At 40.9% G+C, this 20,119-nt stretch overlaps 1 protein-coding gene across 6 annotated transcripts in view; it reads right to left on the reverse strand.

Moving 5' to 3' along the window:
• Nucleotides 1-20,119, reverse strand: part of LOC122768475 (inositol 1,4,5-trisphosphate receptor type 1) — a 76,667-nt gene that overhangs the window by 48,367 nt on the left and 8,181 nt on the right. For all 6 annotated transcript variants that reach the window (XM_044024522.1, XM_044024520.1, XM_044024518.1 and 3 more), the window contains exons 4-21: nucleotides 11,873-11,982; nucleotides 11,169-11,255; nucleotides 10,143-10,301; nucleotides 9,397-9,495; nucleotides 8,802-8,885; nucleotides 8,251-8,397; nucleotides 7,994-8,089; nucleotides 6,644-6,688; nucleotides 5,278-5,432; nucleotides 4,204-4,303; nucleotides 3,911-4,071; nucleotides 3,660-3,801; nucleotides 3,295-3,453; nucleotides 2,114-2,286; nucleotides 1,708-1,827; nucleotides 694-888; nucleotides 308-559; nucleotides 51-192 (exon numbers count right to left, since the gene is read on the reverse strand). In XM_044024522.1, the coding sequence (XP_043880457.1) occupies nucleotides 51-192; nucleotides 308-559; nucleotides 694-888; nucleotides 1,708-1,827; nucleotides 2,114-2,286; nucleotides 3,295-3,453; nucleotides 3,660-3,801; nucleotides 3,911-4,071; nucleotides 4,204-4,303; nucleotides 5,278-5,432; nucleotides 6,644-6,688; nucleotides 7,994-8,089; nucleotides 8,251-8,397; nucleotides 8,802-8,885; nucleotides 9,397-9,495; nucleotides 10,143-10,301; nucleotides 11,169-11,255; nucleotides 11,873-11,982 (2,426 nt within the window). The remainder of the gene's footprint in view (nucleotides 1-50; nucleotides 193-307; nucleotides 560-693; nucleotides 889-1,707; nucleotides 1,828-2,113; nucleotides 2,287-3,294; nucleotides 3,454-3,659; nucleotides 3,802-3,910; nucleotides 4,072-4,203; nucleotides 4,304-5,277; nucleotides 5,433-6,643; nucleotides 6,689-7,993; nucleotides 8,090-8,250; nucleotides 8,398-8,801; nucleotides 8,886-9,396; nucleotides 9,496-10,142; nucleotides 10,302-11,168; nucleotides 11,256-11,872; nucleotides 11,983-20,119) is intronic.

Raw genomic sequence — 20,119 nt, forward strand, 5'->3', positions numbered from 1 at the left:
CGACAATGTCAGCCTTGTATTATAAACAGTGTACAGAGTGCCTCTCTGACCTCAAATGTCAGCTTGTTCTTCTCTTTATCGGCAAAGGGGAAACTCTGACAGACCACGTCTCTCAGGTAGTTCTCGACAAACTCCATCGTCTCCGAGAATCTCTCCTTAATTTCATCCTTCGATGTTCCATTATTGTCATAACTACAGCAAAAAATACAAAAATAAAAAGCACAAATGCATCAACAACAAAGAAAGTTGTTCTTTACATGAGAACATATTGTATTCAAATGATCCATTGAGTATTGAGTTTGCTCACTCATCAATGGCAATCTCTGAGGGGATCTCTGACCACAGTCGAGCATATTTGACGGGAGTGACCTGCTCCTGAGGGTCACGGTCCACGTGCATGTGCAGCATCATGCGGCAGAAGGAGGCTCGCAGGTCATAGGGCAGGTCTTCGTCTGACATGCATCGTAAGATCAAATCCACGTCCAGCTGGCCAGAGATCTTGTTGATTGCCAAATACTGACGGTCCAAACACATTCTGGCAAACAGGTTCAGCTGGTACCTGCAGAGGAACACACAAGTTATTCAACCTTCACAAGTGAAAGACGCTGTCATCGCTGGCCGACTCTGCCTCAGCGCAATCATGAGTCAGGTAGGGGACTCATTTTAATTTCTGCAGGAAAATCCAGAATGTACCTGTAGTAACTGATCACCTCCTGGTCCTCCTTCTGGCCCTCTTTGGCATCCTGGGCCAGCTCCCTGATGCTTTTACTGCGGATCTCCTTGTTGCTGTCCTTCCAAAACAACCACACTTCCTCTTCATCTTCCTCGGACTCGACAGAGTTCTCCCCGAGTGGCACACCCTCAATCTCAAACCTTGACAACACCAGTCTGCATAAAAGAGTAAATGTATAATACAGTGATAATACAGACATATTTTTAATTTGCAGATGAATATAATATAATAATATACTTAATACATCTTAACAAAAGGATAATGGTTAGGTTTCAAGTCTCTGTCATGTGATCACCCGACAGAAAAATGTGATAAGTAAAACCCTTTGCCAAATCTGAATGACTAAAAAAGTTGATAGGTGTGTAAGAAATAGGTTTCACATCATGTGAAAGCCAACAACAATTTCTGCTCTAAGACCCTGGGGGTCTTAGAGTCATACTGGCCTACTTGATTTAGCTGGGACCAAAGTCTGCGATAGTTGCTATTCATCTGTTTTTGTCCATCCATCCATCCTCATCCTCCACATATTCTCTAGCCTTCATTCATGTAATGTCCATAACTTTGTCTTGTACATAATGCACATAGCTTATAGTGCTTTTTTTTCCATTTTACCTTTTTTTAACCCTTGTTAAATTTCCCCGATGAGTCATAAATAAAGTTTATCTTATCTTAAAGACCAGCAACTGAAAAAACAGCTTTCAGTGAGTGATCAAAGTGAGTGAGTCATATGATGATGGATATAAACGAACAGATAGCAGGCAAAGGAAATAAAGGAAGATTCATTTACCAGCACATCACATTAGAAAAATCCAGTTTCTTTTAAACATTTCATTAAATAATAATCAACATTATATTACAAATTGATATTTAGATGAGTTTTAATGATTGTAATATGGTGAGTGAATAAGTGAAATCAATGTAATGTTTTACATAAGTAGATAAGACAGGAGTAGGTGAAGGTGGTGTGTGCTTACTTTGTTTCTATGAGGATGTCAGCGTTCGCTGGATCCAGCACTGCGTTACAGATGAGCTCCTGTGTCACAGGGATGGACTTATTCATTGACACACACAAGTCGGAAAGATAGTCCAGGAACCTGGACACACACACACACACACAGAATAAATGCAAAATTTAATCACCTCTTTCTCCACAAATGTTTCAGATTTATGTAAAAATAAAATTATACAATGTGAAATGTCAGCTTCTGGTACAGAATATATACAGTGTGATCATGATTAGCAGATTATAATCAGGTCATTGAGATGCACACAAATTAAATGGGTTTTTTATCATTTATTCATAAAGTCTCTTATCATCATTTTTTTCTTTTAGACAGGTCACAGATGGGCGCACACACACACACACACACGCACGCGCACCTTGGCTCACGGTTCTTGCGGACCAGACTAACAAATGTGTCGATCTCTGCAGCAGTGATGTGTTTCTCCAGCAGCTTGCGGTTGTTGTGGAGCAGAGCTGTGATCGTGTCCTCTGCCAGGACATCATAGCCGATCTGTTTCTGCATGAAGCGAAACTGCTTGGCAATGTACTCCTGCAGGACAGACACACAACCACTGAGAACATACGTACACAAAACCACAGCAGGGTGACCTTACACAAAGAAACGTAAAAGAAAGGGAGATATTGTATTACCATATCTAAAATTTTACAGATTATTGTACAGATAATCTGATAAACAGTCTGATCAGGGCAGCCTTGCGAGCAATCTGATCACATGCTGAGCAAAAAATACAAGGAAAAAAATTATTTAAACCATTAAAAAGAGACACCATATTGTGAGCAATGTTAATATTGTATGGGTTGCTGCAAATACATTAACAAGTAAATAAAGTGTGGACAAAAACACTTGACCAAGTTTAAGAAATCTAGATATCTTTAGATATATTAAGAAATCTAAATAGTGTTTATCACAAGTCATTTGGTTTTATTTCGTAGTTGTTTCGTAACTTGCACATTTCGCTCACATTTGCACATTTCTGTTCTAAGTTTTAAAAACAAAAGCCATTAAACTGGTTTATATGTTTACAGCAAATGCAATGTCTGCTGTTGTGTTTTTCCCTATTCTAGTTCAGTATCAACACTCTTAGTGTTTCACTATGAATAGGAAAGTGTAAATTAATACTGGGCCACCTTTGAGATTTTACCAACCTCTAATGAGGAAAAAACAAGAGAGACAACTATAAAAATCCAATTTATAGTGTTACATTTGTAATAACAGTGAAGTACAGTTCACTCCTAGGTGGGGGCCCCAAATCACATTCTACTTAAGGCCCTATGAATGCTTAGGCCAGCACTGGCGATCTCTTATGGGACAGACTGAGCTCATGCAGCTAAGGAATGTGGCCACATTCATCCTCACATCCCCTCTGTCTGAACGATGCACATTGTGATCACATCACTCAGCACAGGTGTTAATACCGGGTCTGAACGGGGTCTGAGTTTGGTAAGACTCGCTGAAGAAGATTTAGAAGGCACCTTTCTGCAATGGCACTGCAGTGGCAGAGTTATTGAGAAGACTTTGAGAGCCGACAAGCTGTACCTGGTTCTTCCTGTAGTCCTGCTGCGAATGACGCAAAACCCGGTAACACAGGCGGCAGATGTGTCTGAAGGGAGCGTGACGCTGGTCAGCCAGCTCCTCCAGCCGCAGCATGGGCCCATCCCCACTGTCTGTGAACGGAGCCTGCAGCAGCTTGAAGATCTGAATAGACAGATAAGGTTGTAAAAGAAAAACAAAAAAAAATTCAGCCTCCAAAGCACGTTTATACAGATAGCAGACCAGACAACCATGCAACACTGAGTCACGATAAAGACAGACCAGGGGTTAAGGGGAGTTCAGTGAGGTTCAAACAAGGTTACGTTCAATAGAGGATGTAATCAATCAAGTGTGTTGCACAAACACATTACCTGTTTGAGAATATTCTGTTCCCTCATGAGTTTCTGTCGCTCTCTGTTGGGTTTGTTGACCATGATCTCTAAAACATCCTGTCCATTGTTGGGAATGTCCACGACAAAGAACACCAGATCCTCCAGAAGCTTAGTCACCGCTCTGGTTGTGCAGAAAAACACACATGCACACACAGGGCAACAGCTCAACAATGACTATCTTGTTCCTGTTTAGAAATTCACAGATTAGACACTGTTATGCATTTTTATACCTCCTCTCGTTCTGCGTGATGGTGCCCTTTTCCAGCTTTCCAGCGATGGACGCAAGCACTTTACTGGCATCATTGGCAAAGTCAAGGTCTCGCACTTCAGCGGGGGAAACAGGCACGATGGCAAACGCCTCTTTGTCCTCTTTGAGTGTCGATGTGCCGATCTTGAACCAGAAAAGGAAAAGCTTCAGCGTCAGTCATCCGTCGCAGAAATGTGTGACATTTTTTAAACATTTCGAAAAGATCTGAGGACGTTTGACAAGTTTCAGTTCAGCTCCAAGTGATCTGTGACTTACGCGCAGCATGACAGGTTTCTCCTCCTCCTTATCGATCGGTTGGTTGGTGCTGTGAACCCACGTGTTGGTGCACAGGTGTCTGAGGCGCACATACGAGTTTCTGAAAGCACAATTAAACGTGGACATTTGTGCTTGTCTGTTGTTTTCACAGCATTCATATAAGACAGTCCAGGCCCGAGTCTTGAAACGGTACATCACGTCTTCAATTAAAGGCCGGCAACACTGCCAATAACTGTGAGTGCACGGCCATGTTGTTTATCTTGTGAATCTCTAAAATATACAGACTCTTGTTACCATCTATTGACTTTACAGAATTAATAAACAAAGCAAGATCCAGTTGTTTGTTTGGATTTATAACCATGCTGCAAGATACTGTATATAAGCATTCTGTTTAATAAACTTAGACTTCTTTATAATATATTTTATATTGTTTTTGACACATAGGGAATTTGTTTTAAATGTTGTGTTAGATTAATGGGGAAACTAGCAACAATGTAGTGCAGTAAAACGTATGATAGTTCCTTCTGATGTGAATACAAATGTAAGCAGAAAACTATAATATAGGAAGACAGAGGAGCCCACCAGTGAGCATTCACACACCACAAGAAAGTGATGTTCAATTTAAGCAACATACAGTATAATTTAGTGCTGCCTGTGCTTGTCCTACAAAAAGGTAAAAGAGGATTTGTGAGATCACTTCAGGGTTATTTATCATTTGAAGTTTTACACAAAAGACTAAATGGACTGCAGACGCTTCAAATCATCACAGTAATCCTTAGCACTCCACCTTAAAAGAACTTTACAGTTTCACAAGAGGCACAACAGAAGCAACAAGATGTGTGCTCTCATGACATGACCCCAAAAACACCTGCTTTATTGTACAACAACTTCCTCTTCTTTGAGCTTTTCTCGAGAAAATCGAGTCAAAGTAGTTCTAGTGAACTCTGAGGTTTATTTCATTAGTTACAGAAAGCAAGATGAATCCATCTACACATAAACAAGCCCAGATACTCTTTAACGAAGTACACATTACATATTACAGTACATCACAGCTGGTTTTTCCAGTCTTCCTACCTGGGTACTAATGAGTCTCCCCCTCTCAAGGTGGTCGGGTCCAGTTCAAATATGGAGGAAATGTCATTTCCGTCAGGAACGGACACAAGAGTGTACATGACTTTGTCCTGGACGTTTCTCAAACGGGCTCTTAGGGCTTCTTGCTCCGAGTCCAGCTAAAAGGGGGAAATGTCAAGACACAGTCTGATTAGGAATCAACCACTTTACACATACGCTCACTGTCAGCGAGTGAAATGATATGACGGGTGTATCAGGACCATATGCACTTTGTTTGTTGCATTCTTCACTAAAAATATCATAATCTCGATTCAGTAAAGCAACACGGGTTGTCAGAGCTCTTCTTTCTAGCACGTTAGCACCAGTCACTTTGGAACGTGCGGCCCCCATTTCCTGGTTTGCCCTGCGTTGCACATTTGTTTTTTAGATGCATACGCTGTTATTATCTGTTTTTACCCAAATGCTTGTCTTACTTATGCATTTGATTTATTTGTTGTTAATGTAAATTAGACACTGGCTACAGTGTGGCACGTTTACGTGCAGATTTGTAATCACTGTGCAAGTGAATAAGTAGAGAGGACCAACGTCTAAACTCCATCTAATCACTCTGAACTATAAATGCTGTGTATTCTCCTGAAGTTGATTGATTGATTGATTGATTGATTGATAGACTGAAAGATTCATCACATGGCTGCGCAGTTCTTTAGTGTCTGTTCTGGAACATTGCAACAGAGAACCACCTCTTCATCATCTCCTTCATCTTCTTTATCTTTATGTCTGAAGGCCACTTGATGGAGCTAAAATTGCCAGATAAACAACACAAGGCTGCCCCCTGCTGTTCACTAGTGTGTAATTACCTTCTAGGCTTGCTCTACTATATTCAGCCATCTACTGCTGCAAATACTTAATCCTGTTATTGTCTAAAAGGAACATTTTTACCACACTCACAATTTAAGAGCCTGGAAAAGACATAATTTCAGTTTAGCTATGACATAATGTTATATATGATATGGTGTCCAATAGGGGCTGCATGGTTGGTGTAGAGTTTGCGTGTTCTCCCCGTGTGCGCATGGGTTTTCTCTGGGTTCTCGAAATTTTATCCAAATCAAAATTTTGCCAATTTAGGAGGAGCAACATATGTGAAAGCCTAAATGTGTGTCAAAATTTAATTTTAGATTAATTACCGTCTTGAGCTTTAGACATCTTATTCTACAGGCTGAAGAGAGCATCTTTGTTATCACACGGTAATCATTTCAAAAACAATTTCATTTTCAATTCCTGTCAAAATAATCGCATGATAGATAGATATTTATTCAAAATCGTTCAGCCCTACTCCGTGCAGACCAGTGTTGGTACACGTCTTACTTACTGAAGCGCGGGACTCCAGGCACTCCTCTTCATACTCTGGATTCACCTGCAACAATGACATGTAATGTAAAAACATGGGAGTGCTTTCTTTGGCCTTGAATGTGTGTGAAGTCAAAAGTGAATATAGGATACACAGCTAAACATGATTAACGTACAGACTGTACAGCATGCAGATATGAAAGGTTTTTGCTTAATTGGATTGAATTCTGCTCTGTGAGATTTACTTTCTTCTTTTGTCGTGTCGCCAACTTGATCATCCTCTACGTTACAGCACAGTATAAATAAACTGATAGAAGAGTAATGATTTTGTCATAGGGTGTAACATTTTGGTAACGCCATGTTATTTCTTTCGTAATCACCAAGTAAGAGCTCAGGAAAGACAATTAAAGTTGTCATTTTAACATAAGGAAGGACAAGTTTCGACTTTATAATGACATTATTTTGAGCCACATTTTCATGGCGAAGGTATTACACTGGCGCTTATTCTAATTATCAAGCTATGACTGCTTTGGAAAAACACAGTATTACTAAAATACTATCTCCTCATTACCATACCATACACTATTACTATTACTATAAATTGCATGAGAAAAATAAGCGCAATTTCAACAATATTTAGCCTTAATGTATCATTTAAACATGTATGCATGTATCTAGAACTGAAAAATATGGGATTTCACATTTAAATTATACCACGTGATGTCACAAATTCATCCTGTGGGCCAGACTGGACCCTCTGCGGCCCGTATGATTGACATTTTTATTGTCGTTGTTTATATGGTTGCTATATGCTAACTGATCCTGTCTAGATTTTACTCTCAGTGCATCTCCCGAGTAACATATAGGCGTGAATGTCTGTTGGCATTACTTGAAAATCTAATAAAAGACACCAGAAGATGTTAGTGATGTTCACAACATCTACTGTACTTATTTACATATTAAGTCTCGTCTAGACTTTGGTTACACTTTTTGCCACCTTGTACTGTATATTTAGATCATTCTTAACATTTCCAACTATGATTTCAACCTCAAGCACAGAGTCCATTGTATTTGTTGTCCTGTCCTGTCAGACATCACTAAATATTACCGCTATTTTTTTTAAACACTTCCAATAGATATCGTTCTTATTTAGTAATAAAAAATAAAAACTCTAGACACAAGAGACAAACACTAGACTCTTGTGAGAACAGATGAATGTCACATAGAGCACCTTTGGAAATGCCACTGTTTCGGAATAATACTAAAAATAGTCGGTACTGTGCACCAGACAGTACCAACCCACTACTGGCACAGCGTACAGGTTAAGCAAAGTAAATAAACATTGAAACCACAGTGTCTGGTGTAAACTAACCTCCGCAGCCAGGTAATGTCCAGTTGCCAGGTGTTTGAATCTGAAGAGGCTGTTCCAGTAACCCGCTCCCCCTCGACACGGATCATGCTGCACAACCTGACACCAGAGCACAGCCAGTAAAATCTTATTCATACGCTTTATTGAAGCAGTGCTCACATGAAGAGGAAACAAAGTCTTATTGATGTGTTGACGTTACTGAAACAGCTACACAACAGAGTACACTCAGCAAAACCTGTGCTGAGACTATTCTCCCTCACCTCAATCTCCCATAGGGCTTTGCTGCTGGTTGCCGAGGTAGCCGACTGCCGTCCAGTAGTGCGGAGGAAGACGTATTGTTTTCTTCTGTGATCATCACACGTGAGGAACTTCTCCTGTTCTGCATGAAACAATCGTACCACATCGCCCTGACAGAAGAAGAACATCATGTTAATATCATTTGCAGTATTATTGATGCGTCATTACTCTATTTTAATTTACAACTTATAGGTTTAGTATGTCTATGTGAGCGCTAATATTGTTGCTTTTAATCGTATTCATTCCTATGCACACTTGCTTTATGAACATTAATCGTCTTTGTTTTGTAACGTTGGAGCACAAGAACGGGCACATCTCATCTTATCATCTCTTTTTATAAATCAGAGTCTTATCTATTTAACATTTACGGACCATAATCGATGTGGACTGACACCAGTTTCAGCTATCCCGTTGTGGAAAAGCCTAAATATTTGGTTGTTACATTCATATATCACAAAAATGCAGAGTAAAAAGCATTTGCAGAAAAACAAAAACACTACTGTGAGAGACAAACCCCTTTCAGGACGATTTCTTGATTGTCGCCCCATTTCATGAACAAGACAATCTTCCAGCTGGTGTTACAGTTGACGGAGTTCACCTGAAAAACATGCAGTTTATTTTGACATTCCACATGTCAGACCCATATCTGGTCAATCTAAACTAAATGTTGTCCATTTAAGTGCATATTAGCAATATTTATGATAGATTTTCAAGTCTTCTACTGCTGTGTAACTTTGATTTCTTTGGTAATGATGGCTGCTTAATGAATTACACTCACAATATCACAAGTGTTTGCAGTCATAAAGTAAAGATAAAAGATAGCTGTAAGCTGGTGATGAAAATATCCAGAGTCATTTGGTTTATTACACAGAGCAGTCCAGTGTCATGACAGAGAAACATCACAGCCCTCCAAATGCATTCTTGCTTTATCCGACTGTTTAACTGCTGCATCAGGAGGACGGAGGCACAATCCTCAACTGTTTCACAACAGGCGGCTAACAGTCGAGCAACGGCTGTGAAGGCAACGCTATAATTAGATACTACGCAGCAGAAACTCCCACAGAAACTTCTAAAGGAGCGAGGATGAGCTGCAGCGGCTCGGCACAGACCTCGTTGCATCCGGGATTATCCACGAGCTGATGTGAGCTGGCGTGGAGCGGCTGCCCCGCATTGACGGGGTTCAGGACCACTTTATCCCCAATCACCACCTTCAGAGTCGTCACACACAGAGCAGAGCAGAAAACAAACATGTTGTTTCAACAGAACATTCATAATCATAATGCACATACTGAACTCATTCTGCCTCCACACACAATTAGAGCTATTTTTAAAAGCAGGATTAGATTAAAACATTTTTAGTGATGCAGTTTAGTGAATGGATGTAAGTACACATTCATCATTTACTCTTCTTCTAATCTCCAACATGTAAAAAAAGAAGAGAACTTTGTGTGCTTTTCAATGTGGGCCTAATATTTTCAGCAGGAAGGGACTGACTCCAGTTTTCTTCTCTGGCCTGCTGCTTAGGCTTGGTGCCATACCTTCTTAGAGAGGAGCTTAGCAAAGAGGTCCCAGCTCTCTATTCTATTCTCTGCTGTGGTTCACTTTGTCCTTGGGCATGAGGCCACTACGTCCTGCTACAGGGAAGAAGAGTGGCTGTGTGAACAGGTAAACACCAGTTGGGTGCTGGCACTGATCCATGATGGAATAAATGTGGTAGGACTGATGCTTCACTTTGAGTGTTCGGCTGGTAAACTTGACCTTTGCCCTTGAGGATGAACATGTTCTGGCATGTTTGACATTATTTGACCATTTCCAAAATTCACACGTCCAAGGACTTGACGACACAATGACTCACGCTGTCCCCAATGGAGCGGAGTTTGTAGAACGGCTGGATGTAAAACCAGGAGCCCTCGTTCCCAGCAGTGTCCAACATCACTCTCATGGCATTTTTCTCCAACAGCGCAGGCAGTCGCTTGTTCACCGTCAGGTATTTGTTGCTCTTCAGGTGAAGGAGCTGGGCAAAAAGAAAAAAATGACAGGTTACAATACGTTAAACTCTTACTGGCACTTAATAACGGTTCATGTGCCTCTTTACCTATGTAGCTTCAAGGAATGGACACGTCATGCAACACTGGTTAGTGATAAATGGATCTGCGTCTTATAATTTATCATGTTTGTACCATTTATTTTATTATTACATAACAACATATATACATATATACATCATTATGATTTGTATTTTTCTCCTCTTTAAAATGTATTTTAATCTTTCCTTTGCTTGTTACTGTTAGGTTTGTTTATTTGTTCCTAACATATTGATTTAATCAATGTCTACATAGTCAATAAAAACGTTAAATAAATAAAAAAATTCATGGATACTCTATGAACTTCTTCAGTATATTTGTGGCTTGTATTCAATTTGCCAAGGTTCGCAGCACTATAGAGCTGAAACAGATGATTTATATTTGATTTAAGAGTTAACATGTGGTGAGAATCACGTTACAAATGTCTTCCAGCTGGTGTTACAGTAAAGACGCACAGTTCGACGCGGCACTGCCAAAGTCAAAAAGACTCGCTCTTTATTTTGACATCAATGGACACCGTTTCTAAACCAAAATGTTGTCCATTAAAGTACATATTTATAATATTTATTTTTAAAAAATGCATTATTTTTATATATCCACCAAAGCCAAGAATCTAGTGAAATAACTGCTGTACTTCTTCAGGATGCATTGCTTAGTTATACAATATCAATGTAATATAAGAGGAGTTTGGAGGAAATATTCTCTGATGCTAGTTTATGAAAGCAATCTCGTTTAAATCAAAACGTCATGGTGGTTTCTTTTGAAGCAGTGTGATTTTCTTTTTCTGAGGAACAAACCTGAATAACATTCCCGTACTGAATGACTGTTCCAAGCAGTTTTTTGTTTTCAGAGTCGTTTTGCTTCTTCTCCAGGTCAGCTGCGTGCTGATGAGAGATAAGAGGAGTTAGAAAATGTCACACGTGTTAAATGAAACAAATTGAACTAATGACTGGCTGACTTGATAAGAAGAATTCTGATTCTCTGGTTCTCTGTTAGGCAAAGTATGGCGATACACCAGTGACGCTCTGAACTAAAAACAAAAAAACATTACACTTCAGCAGAGTGGCTTTAACCGAAATCCCTGACTCACATTGCCATGGAAACCAAGAAGAGACTACAAGCTTCCATTTTATGACTGTGTGCCCAGATAGCATATTGCTTTAAATGGTATTGTATTGCAGCAGAACGGGAGAAAAGCATGTGTAGAGGGTGGAAAGGCAGGACAGTAGGAGTGAAAGGCTTTGAAAATGTCTATAAATGGACTTTAAAGTTCTAATTCAGTAAACTTACATAATCTCTTTGAAAAATGCCTTTTAACTGTGGAAATTCAGTGTTGCTGCATTAAAGTTCAGAAAATCAAAATCAGAAGTTGGTGAGAAAACTTTGCCTATGCTGTAACTCTGTTCTGTGTCTTTTCCTGCGAGTCACGCAGACTGGTTTGTGTACAGTGCACTGGGCCGCAGTAGCTGCCAGGAAGTGAACATGTTATCACTTCACTTACATGGAGCTTGTTGAGGAGCACAGTGTCAGTGTTCCCTCCGGGCTTTGCTGCTTTCCAGAACTGCTTCTGGGCTGAGTAACGGTTCATGGGACACAGCCTGAACAGGCAGTCTGCACGGAGAGACACAGAGAAATATCATCCAGAGATATGAAGGCAGACGGAGACAAAAACAAACGGATTTAAATGATTTCGTACAACCTGATGACACACACACACGCACGCACGCACGCACGCGCCACGCACGCACGCCACGCCACACACACACTCACACTCACACTCACACACTCACACTCACACACACACTCGGTAGAATCCTCCCCAGGGCTGGTCCACGTCTTTGTGGGGCCCTAAGCTGAATTTGATTTGGGGGTCTGCCCTCCCACCACCTCTGAGCATTACAATGTTTTATATGATACAGTTCTAGTTCTAGTTCTTTTGGCTTTTCCTTTAGGGATAGTACCTGGTACCTTTTTGGTACCTGGTCTAGTGAGGTTCAAAGGAAGCTGAGCTGATACAACGACATCAACAGACAGCTGGCCACTGATTGGTCAGTGAGTGTCGTCACTGGAAGAGTCATGAGAGCGACGTCCGTTAAAAAGACTAAATCATCCTGAAAACATCCATTAATCTCCAACATTTAGCAAGTAAATGTCTAAAAGAGGACCCCGCCCACCAGGTGCAATGAAGTAATGGAAAATGACAAGTAGAGCAGAGTAGTGCTAGTATAGTGTATACTGTGTAATAACTGAAACTGTATAATGGAAAAGCGCCGTTACTGATACCAATATAACGCTATAAATTGCAATGATTATAGTGGTGTTATTTACACCAACCCTTGTTTTTTTTAACATCAGAGGGCAGTGAAATCACAAGTGTGGTGATACTGAAATTGCATTAAACAATAAACCAGTAGAAAATAAGTGGAAAACATCATAGTGTAGTGCTGTAAGCATTCATCGATTATTAATCGAATACTTATCACCAATTATATTGATAATCTATTCATCTGTTTGAGTGTTTTTATTATTGTAATAATAATAATAATAATAATAATAATAATAATAATAACAACAATAACAATAATAGGGTTTCTTTGCTCCAAACTGAATCATTTTGTTCTGTGGACAAAACAAGAAACATCAGCATTTTGAGGTGCAAACTTCTCTGACACATTTAGGGCCAACAGATTACTCGATTAATCAGGTAAATAACTGGTAGATTAATTGATTATTAAAATAAACGTTAGCTGCAGCTCTATAATGATGAAATGAGTGAAGAGGTACGCAAAACAGCGTGGAGAACAGATCACAGACTCTTGCTGAATATAAACAAGAAGACACCAAAAAAACTGGAAACACAAGAATATGAAGTATAACAGATAATAATAACACAGACTTGAGTCTAGCAGTATACACACAATTTTCACACACACCCCTAACCCTGTGACGACAGCCATGTACAGCCGTGTGTTCGTGTGTGTGTGTGCACGTGTTCTGCACAATCATTATTCTCTGGATGGAGATCACAGGGCCTTGTCTTGTTCTGAGGAGCAATGATGAGGGATCAGAAAGCTTGTTTGTGTTTGTGTGTGTGTGTGTGTGTGTGTGTGTGTGTGTGTGTGTGTGTCAGAGACGATGAAACACAGCATCACTGGTCCTGGTCAGTCCACATAACCACAGCAACGATAAACAGAGGCTGCCATTATCATCATCATCATCATCATCAGCAGCAGCAGCAGCAGCAGCAGCAGCAGCAGCAGCAGCAGCAGGCGGCCCCTGATTATCTCGCTCATTTTCATAGATAGTGTAGAAACTCTGACAGTCCCTCGATTTGCATGTGGACACAGTGCCAGCAGAACACAGTTCCTCTTTTTTGCCACAGACAAGTTCCTCTTCTGCAACGAGCTGCACAAATGCACACAGAGACTTTTATACAGGCTGAGATCTGCTGCATCTGAGAGCTCAGTCTTCATTTAGCAAACGCACACGAGCTGCTCTGACAGTTCTCTCGACAAAGTCGAACTTCAGTCCGACTCCTCCCTCTGTGTCCTGGCTTTGCTCTCTTTTCTAAGGAGGGGAAATGTAGCGAGAGAGAGAGAGAGAGAAAAAAAAGAACAATCTGTCCATCCTCCCCGTCTCTCCCCCTCTCACTCTCTCTTCTCCTGCTACGACCACAGTAACATGACCAAATAAGGCCAGTCAAAAGAAGGGGAGTGGGATGACAGAACGAGAGAGAAGCGGGTGGGGTAATAGTCTACCATCCCTCCTTCTCCTTTCTGAATTCCTCTCACCATTTCATACACTATTCTGTCCCTCAGAGTTAATGGTCTCTATCTCCCAAATCATCCTCCCATCCCCCAACACACTTACACTCACACATCAGATATAGTTTACTTAAGCTTAACCCAAAATACGGTTGGAAAAACAAAGAAAGGGAAGTGAAAGAGAAATGAGGAAGACAGGAAGAGAGTGAAAGAATGTGAAACGGAGAGAGTGCACAGAAAGAGGATGAGACTTGGAGCGATTTAGTGCCTTGTATTGAGTAACTGCACTCGTGTGTTCACACAAACGCTCAGAGGTGGAACTTCAAAGAGTAAAAGTGGAATGAAAATGAACTGATGAGTAAGCAACAAAATGACAGTGTGTGCGTGTGTGTGTGTGTGTGACACACAGATGACGTTTGACTCTGAACTCAGTCAGCTGGGAAATGTCCCGTCTATAAATACTTAAATTTGCACAGAGAATTTCTTTAGGGTTCACCGCACAGCAGAAGTTACGGGACTTCAGTCCAGAGGGAAGAAACCCCAGTTATTAATTGACACTCCTGTAAAATAAAAACACCCCCGTTAAACCTGATTGAACTTATCATACAAATATCATATAGCAAAGTTTTCGTTGGTACTGGCCTCCATGTGTTCCATACGCACTGCAGATATGCTAACTCGTAGCAAAACAGATGAACACAATATAATGTTAGTGAAAAAAATAATGTTTGACTATAAAGTCACCAGCTTTATAGTCAAACTACAAGTCTTTCATTTTTCTGAATGCTTTCTGAACGACTTTATTGATCGTGCACCAGCACATTTTTCTTCAAAGCAGTGTTTATAGTATTTTTACAGAGCTGAGACAGAGTGCTTCCATTGAACACGCTTCTTTAAAAATGAAGAGGCACTTTAACCAAAGTGCAATAAAACTGAAAACAGTGCAATATTCCCCAGGGAAATGTACAGCGTAAATGTTTCCCATTTTGTTAACGGTCTTGTACATTTCCCTTGAAACTGACTATTTTGTATAGAGTCAAATCTCCAGCACACCACTGCTGCCTTGCCTATACTCTTTGTACGATTACTTAACTATTGCAATTTTGTATTTCTCTGGACTTTGCAAGTTTTGCACAATAAATGTCCTGTGTCCTATATCTGCTGATGCACAAATGCACAAATAAACATCTCCAATCTTGAAGTATCGATCAACATGAACTTGCAGGGGGTCACCCCTTTAAAAGCAATTTATAAAACAGAACATTATTGATAATATTCTTCATTAGTTAGTCGTGGGGTACTGGACCAACATGAACAGACTGAAAGGAGGTGAAAGAGGAAGATGCCTATAACACCAGCTTACTTACAGTAAGTGATAATATCATGTTATAATGAAGCATGTTTGATATTTAAGTGTGGATTCTCAGCTTACATTTGAGTAATTGTACAAAATAATTGCATGAACCGGTTTTTATACATTATTGTCCATTTTCAGGGGCTTTGAAATAATTGTACAATTTTACTAAAAAGCTGTTTTATGGCCAGGTGTGGACTGGTAACTCACTATTCCCTGTCAGAACAAGCAGATAAAGGTCTGCAGCTGAACTTGCATTTGGTGGCTGTTCACTGAAATGTTCAATATGAGGTCCAAAGATATGTCAATAGAAAACAAAGTAAACCTATCAAAGCGATAGCAAAAAAAATCCACTGGTGAACTCCAGAATTCTTCTTTTGGTGAAGAAAAACTTCTTTACAACATCCAGTCAAGTCAAGAACACACTTGAGGGGGACTTTGTCATTGTCAAAGTCTACAATCAAGAGACACCTTCATGAATGTAAATACAGAGGGTTTACAACAAGGTGCAAGCCACAGATAACACTCACGAACAGGAAGGCTGGATTAGAATTCACTAGAAAATATCTTTAAAAAAAAGCATGATCTCCATGTGTGTGTGTGGGATTTCTCCAGGTTCTCTGGTTTCCTCCCACAATCCAAAAACATGCAATATGGGGATTAGGTAAATTGGACACTCTAAACTGACAGTAGGTGTGAGAGTGAGAGTGGATCGTTGTGCTTCTCTATGTGGTAACCTGTCCAGGTTGTCCCCCTGCTTTTGTCCAGTGTTAGCTGGGACTGACACCAGCACACCCCTGCAAGGCTCATGTTGAGGATAAATTGGTAGAAGATGGATGGATATCTAAAGAAGATAGTCCTGGAAAAAGATTCTCTGCACAGATGATTCAAAGATGAACTTGTAAAAGAATGATGGGAAGAGAAACGTGTGGCGAAGGATAGGAAAAGCTCATGATCCGAAGCATAATCACGTCAGTCAGTGGATCAGGCTCACTTGCTAATGTGACTGCAGTTAGAAGTACCAGAATGACTTCTGAAGTGACGTGCACAGGATTATAATCCTCTCCACTCAGATTCAGCCAAATGCTGCAAAACATTGCACATTACAGATGGATAATGACCCAAAACACACTACAAACGCTGCACAAGAGCTTTGTAAGGTAATGAAATGGAATGCTCTTCAGTGGCCAAGTTGGTCACCTGATCTCAACGTCACTGAAGACTAAACTGAAGGCAGAAAGACCTGCAAACAAGCAGCAATTGAAGACTGAAGGCTGCAGTAAAGGCCCGTCCATGGGTTTCACACTTCAGGCAGTCACTGACTACATTCTGTTTCATTTATCATGATTTAAGTTTGTCACATATACATTTAATTATGCGATAATTACAACTAAATGTCTTATTATTAGTATTAAATTATATTTTGTATTGTATTATTAAGCGGTGGGCCACATGTAATCGATCGGGGGACCAAATGTGGCCCCTGGGCCGCAGGTTTGACACCTCTGAGCGAAAGCACATCATGTGAGAAACACCCAGCAATGTGCATCACAAAGAGGCCTTCAGTGTTGAAACAGAAGCAGGGAGGCTGGTGTGTGCCTCTGCAATAGATCTGAGTGACTGTTCCCTACAGCCATTCTGTCCAGACACAAATATGTCCTCAAATACTTCTTCTGTTCTGGGTGAAAAAAAAAAAAAATCAATATCCTGTAAGATCAGGCTTGGACTGAACACCGTTTGCTCCAGACCAAGTTATGCTTCTCATAAAATGAGGAAGCAACTAATAATCACTTGCAGTGCATCGAAGACAATAAACAGGTCAACAAACAATTTAGTCCCTTTGACCACTTCCTGCAAGACCTCTCCTCTCTCAAAAGACAGGAAAGAAATATATTGTAGTGTTAGGAGAGGAAGGGACTGAAGACAGAACTGTTCCTGGTGTTTGTCGCAGATGAACCACCCAGTGCGTCTCTGTGGTGTGTCTCTGAAAGCATCAGTGGACAGCAAACATATCAGTGGTGGTTATTTAAAGGGGTTCATGCTCTGGAGTCAGGTACAGACGTTACAGAGAAGCAGCTGCAAGTGAACGCATCGCCTGAGGAAATAAGGCAAAGATCCAGAAACTGCACAACAAACAGATATGAAAATCCCAAAGTGTAATGGTTTTCACATGCTACTGCTTTGACGGACTAAAAAACTGAAAAATCCGATTTCGTTCCAGCAATTATGATGTCAAATCACTGAATGACCAGGGTTTTTTGAGCAGCACAATTCCCTTGGGAAACCTTTCAAAGGCTTCTTCTTTGCTGCTTTTCATTCACCAACTGGTTTGCATTCATCTCCTTTTACTGACACAACGTTGCTGTTGCCTCCATCGGTCTCGACATTAAACAAATCATTTCCTCTGTGCCGCACAGGAATGTTGTCGGGCAACATGTGATCCGAAACGCCGATATGCTGAGAAACACAGAGAGAGTGGTGTGGAGCTTAATCCAGAAACGTGTGAGCTCATCTGACAGTGGCCTGAATGTGACAGACATTTGTTTGCATCCAAATGTCACGCACTATAGTTCTGATTGTAGCTCAGTGGAGAATTCTTAACTCTGAGGTCGTAAACACTGACCTCGTCAGGACCATGGAGACCAAAACCTGATCCTAATGAGGCAGAACCTCATTTTTGAGGAGTTGGTCAGGTTAAGGGCTAAGACTTGAGTTGTGGTTAGGTTAAGGTAAGGGATAATGCTTTCTTTGGGATGTCCATATGAATGGAAGTTTATGCAGCGTCCTAAATATAGCCACACTAACTTGTTTGTGTGTGAACTTCAAATGCAGTTTCTGTGGAATAAAAAGCGAGGCGAGTGCATGGTGATGTCACAGCGTATGCTTACAAGTGAGAGCATGATTGTGTGGAGGGTGCTTGTGTTTACATTAGCAGGAAATGTTATGCATACTTTAGCAGTGACAATATAAAGCTCAGTGGACATGGCTAGTCTGATTTTGTGCCCCTCAAGCGTCCACTTAGTGGGATTATCTCTACACAACTGTGCGTGTCTCTCTCTCTCTCTCTTTTTAACAGCTGAGGAGCCTCCCGAATGAGGAGGGACACACGAGCATCTGCGCTGCCAGAGGACACCTATCAGACGTTCCCAGATAAGTGTGGAGGAGTCTGTGTCAAACTCACAGCCCGTGGGCCACATGCAGCCCCCCACTTTATTACATGCGGCCCTCCACATAATATCACGTTATAATGAAAACACGTTCTTATTTATTTAATTTTATATTTATTTCTGTCTGTTTTTGATACCAATAGATTTATTTTGCTTCATATGTTTTGTTCTACGCACATCATTCCATACCAAAACAAACACTTTTACTTTGAAAGCTGTGAAATATCACCATGAACATCTTAATTTTCCTTTCCTTTCCATCCATGCAGACATCCAGCCCTCTGGGCTTCGCCGCACAGGAACCACAGCATGTCTCGCGTGTTGGGCCATGGAGCCAAACCACCTGCATCACCAACGGCTCACTGCAGCACCTGAGCCTCCCAGGCACCTCAAGTCAAGAGCCCCATTTGTGCCTACAACAAAGGAACTCCTGCAGCAATGCAGGGACCTCAACAACAGTGCAGCACGTTGGGTGGATTACACCTGGAGCATGGATTGGGGGAAGAACACCAACAACTCTGCGATCTCATCTCACCAAACACCACAAAGATGGTGGGAGTGGAGAGATTTCTGATCATCATACCCATACGAAAGAATAATAAGAACATCTTAATTGTGACATGTATCATTTAACTCCATATTGCCCACCTGCTACTGAACAGTTGTTTCCACTTATTTTCTCTTGACAGACTAGATGCTCATTGGCCCCCAGAGCAGTTGAGAGTCTGGTTTAGAGTTAGGGGACAGCCTGGAAAGTCCACACTGCACCGTTACATCCCACTCCCTCCATCTGCTCTGTCTCCACACTTAAAACCCAGTGAACATAAACTGAAGCTGAGTGGACGAGAGAGAGCGCTGGGAGGTATTATTACTATAGTCGAGCTGTGCTGGAACTGTGTAGTGGAAAAGCGCCATTAGTATTGCACTATTGGTCAAAACAGAAGAAGCAAGGATATCCTGACTTTGAATCCATTTTATTGGACCACCTCTTCCTGCCTCTTCTGGTCATGAGCAGCTGACATCGGCGGGTGGACTTACTGAAGCCACTTCAGCAACACTTACAGTGTATGTTCAAGTGAGCTGCAGAGCTTACTAGACAAAGTTGTGCTGCTGTTGCACACAAAAAATCTATATGGATACATTTTTGCGATATATATGCATGTGTGCTGCAACAATGAACACTTAAACTACTAGTTTGGGGAGAATAAATTAGGCAAAGACTACCAAGTATAACCTGTGTAGCCTGTATCAGTGAGACAGCATGCACATCCCAGACAACAATCCCATGTTTGCTGCCAAAACAAATACCGCACCAACAATTATAATCAAATACGGAAAAGGTTGTGATCCAGACTGATTTTACCTTCAGCCAAAAACAACGTCACTTTCTGTGGACACTCAGGGTGTTACTCCATTTATCAATATATATCAGAGTCTAAGTAAGAGCCTGTTTACTGCAGAGA

Source organism: Solea senegalensis, linkage group LG4, assembly GCF_019176455.1.
Source record: "Solea senegalensis isolate Sse05_10M linkage group LG4, IFAPA_SoseM_1, whole genome shotgun sequence".
Classification (NCBI taxonomy): domain Eukaryota; kingdom Metazoa; phylum Chordata; class Actinopteri; order Pleuronectiformes; family Soleidae; genus Solea; species Solea senegalensis.